The sequence below is a fragment of the Myotis brandtii genome, unplaced genomic scaffold (assembly GCF_000412655.1).
Source record: "Myotis brandtii unplaced genomic scaffold, ASM41265v1 scaffold403, whole genome shotgun sequence".
Taxonomy (NCBI): Eukaryota; Metazoa; Chordata; class Mammalia; order Chiroptera; family Vespertilionidae; genus Myotis; species Myotis brandtii.
Window position 1 is genome coordinate 126,391 of NW_005365474.1, and position 2,571 is coordinate 128,961.

General features: G+C 61.5%; 1 protein-coding gene across 1 annotated transcript in view; it reads left to right on the forward strand.

Moving 5' to 3' along the window:
* The window catches only part of ADGRD1 (adhesion G protein-coupled receptor D1), a gene marked incomplete at its 5' end in the record, with an annotated part of 49,489 nt that extends 46,924 nt beyond the window's left edge, over positions 1-2,565 (forward strand). Inside the window, 2 exons of the mRNA XM_014545347.1 lie at positions 855-947; positions 2,050-2,565. Of these exons, the coding sequence (XP_014400833.1) occupies positions 855-947; positions 2,050-2,145 (189 nt within the window). The remainder of the gene's footprint in view (positions 1-854; positions 948-2,049) is intronic.
* Between the last annotated feature and the right edge of the window lie 6 nt (positions 2,566-2,571).

Here is a 2,571-nt window from a genome sequence, read left to right on the forward strand (position 1 = left end):
TCACCCTCTCTCCGCCAGGTTGACGGCGAAGGCGGTGGCTGTGCTGCTGCCCATCCTGGGCACCTCCTGGGTCTTCGGGGTGCTGGCCGTCAACAGCCAGGCGGTGGCCTTCCAGTACGCGTTCGCCATCCTCAACTCCCTGCAGGTGGGCGCCTGGGGTGCCCTCTGGGCCCGTGTAGAGGGCAGCCTACCAGCCTCACACACACACACACACACACACACACCCGCTCCCAGGCGGAGCCTGTCCCTGAATCTTGGCCCCAGCACGGCCCCCACCCCTGGTCCTAGCGGCTGCCTGCCACCAGGTCACATGACCGTGGGTCACATGATGCCCCTCCCTCCTCACACACCCCAGAGCACCCGCTCCCTCCAGGCGGGAAACGGGTTTTCGTTTCTTTTCTTAAAAATATGTACTTTTTTTATTGACTTCAGAGAGGAAGGGAGAGGGAGAGAGAGAGATCAATGATGAGAGAGAATCACTGACCGGCTGCCTCCTGCAGGTCCCCTAATGGGGATGGAGCCCGCAACCCGGGCCTGTGCCCCGACCAGGAATCCAACCCTGACCTCCTGGTTCATGGGTTGATGCTCTAACCACTGAGCCCTGGTGGCCGGGCGGGTTTTCATTTCTGAAAGGGCAGGGAGCTCAGGTGGGGGTGACAGTCTGAACGGTGGGCTGCTTCCCCTCAGCCCCTCCATCTCTTCCTGTTGCTAAGCAACCTCCAAGCCTCCGCCCTCAGGATGTCCTGCAGGGAGGCAGGGTGTGGGGGGGCGGGCAGGAGGCTGCCTCAGGGAGCCCCGATGGTTCCTGCTTCAACCCTGACGCTGTTGCTAACGAACCCCGTTCTGCCCCGAAGGTGAGAGCCGCCTTCAAGCATAAAACCAAGGTCTGGTCCCTCACGAGCAGCTCCAGCCGCAACGCCAACCCGAAGCCCTTCAGCTCCGACGTGGTGAGTGGGGTGTCGCTCCGGCCGCCCTGGGCGCCCGCACCCCTGACCCCATGACCCCTGAAGGGTCCGTCAGATGGACACAGGTTGCTTGCTGGCTGCGCGGAGCCTCTGCCTGACCGAGGGCTGCGTGGAGCTGAGGCCCTGGGCTCCTCACCCTGAGCCTCCGGGTCCCTCCTCCCCGGGCTCCTGCTGTGCAGGCGTCTGCCAGGCAATGGGGGGGGGGGCGGGGGGGGTGCTGGAGATTGTTGCTCAGCCTCTCACACCTGACCCCTCACACCTGACCTCTCACACCTGACCTTGGCCTGCAGGACCCTACACACCCTGGGCCAATGTTACACCCACATCCTGTCCTCTGTCCTGGATGAATAAATGAAGGATGGATGGATGGATGATGGATGGATGGATGGATACAAGAGCAGGTTGATTGATGGATGGATGATGGACAGATGATGGATGGATTAATGGATGGATGATGGATGGATGATGCAGGAGTGAATGAATGATGGATGGATGGATGGATGGATAAATGGATGGATAATTGGATGAATGGATGGATGATGGATTGATGGATGGATGGATAAATGGATGGATTGATAGATGGATAGATGGATGGATGGATGGATGGATGGATGAATGATGGATGGATACAAGAGCAGGTTGGTGGATGAATGGATGGATGGATGGATGGATGATGGATGGATGGATGGATGGATTGGTGGATGGATGGATGGATGGATGGATGAATGGATGGATAAATGGATGGATGGATGAATGGATGGATGATGGATGGATGGATGATGGATTGATGGATGGATGGATGGATGGGTACAAGAGCAGGTTGGTGGATGGATGGATGGATGGATGATGCAGGAGTGAATGAATGCACACCAGAACCTGGAAGGGATGATGCAGGTGGGAGAAGGGCGCCCTCTCCAGTTCAAGATCCTCATTTCTGGGGAGCAGTGGGGCCCCCACAGGGAGGACCCTCAGGCAGCTTTCTGGCCCAAGGCCCAAGGCCCAAGGCTCGCTCCCGCACTCACGTGGGGCTCAGGTCTCTGGCCCTGGAGCAGGGCCTCACTCCTCACTCCCCTGCGTCCCGCAGATGAACGGGACCCGGCCGGGCACAGCCTCCTCCAAGCTCAGCCCCTGGGACAAGAGCAGCCAGTCTGCCCACGGCGTGGACCTGTCCCCCGTGTGAGCCGAGACCACGCACCACCCGGGCTGGCCTGCTGCTCGGAGCATTGCCCCCCAACAGCACGCGAGACACACTCTGCCTTTGCCCGGGGGACCCTCTCCATCGCCGTCTGGTCACGGGGTCCCTGTGACCGCCATCCCCGTGGGACAGAGGCCACCACTCCGCCCGCTGCCTGTTCACAGCCAGGGCGGACCCCCTGGCTCCGTCCCCCAGCAGCCGAGCGACGGCCCTCGGGGCTCCCCAGAACTCGGCGGCCTGCTGTCCTGCTCCATGAGCCTCCCCCATCGGACCTGTGACTGAGCTCAAGGCCCAGCGGCCCAGCACCAGGAGGGGGACTCGGACCACAGGGCTGGGTCCTGCTGGGGGTTCAGGTCCCCGCGCAGCCCCAGAGGGTCGGGCGAGGCAGGTGGGGGTGCGTGGGAGAGAGCG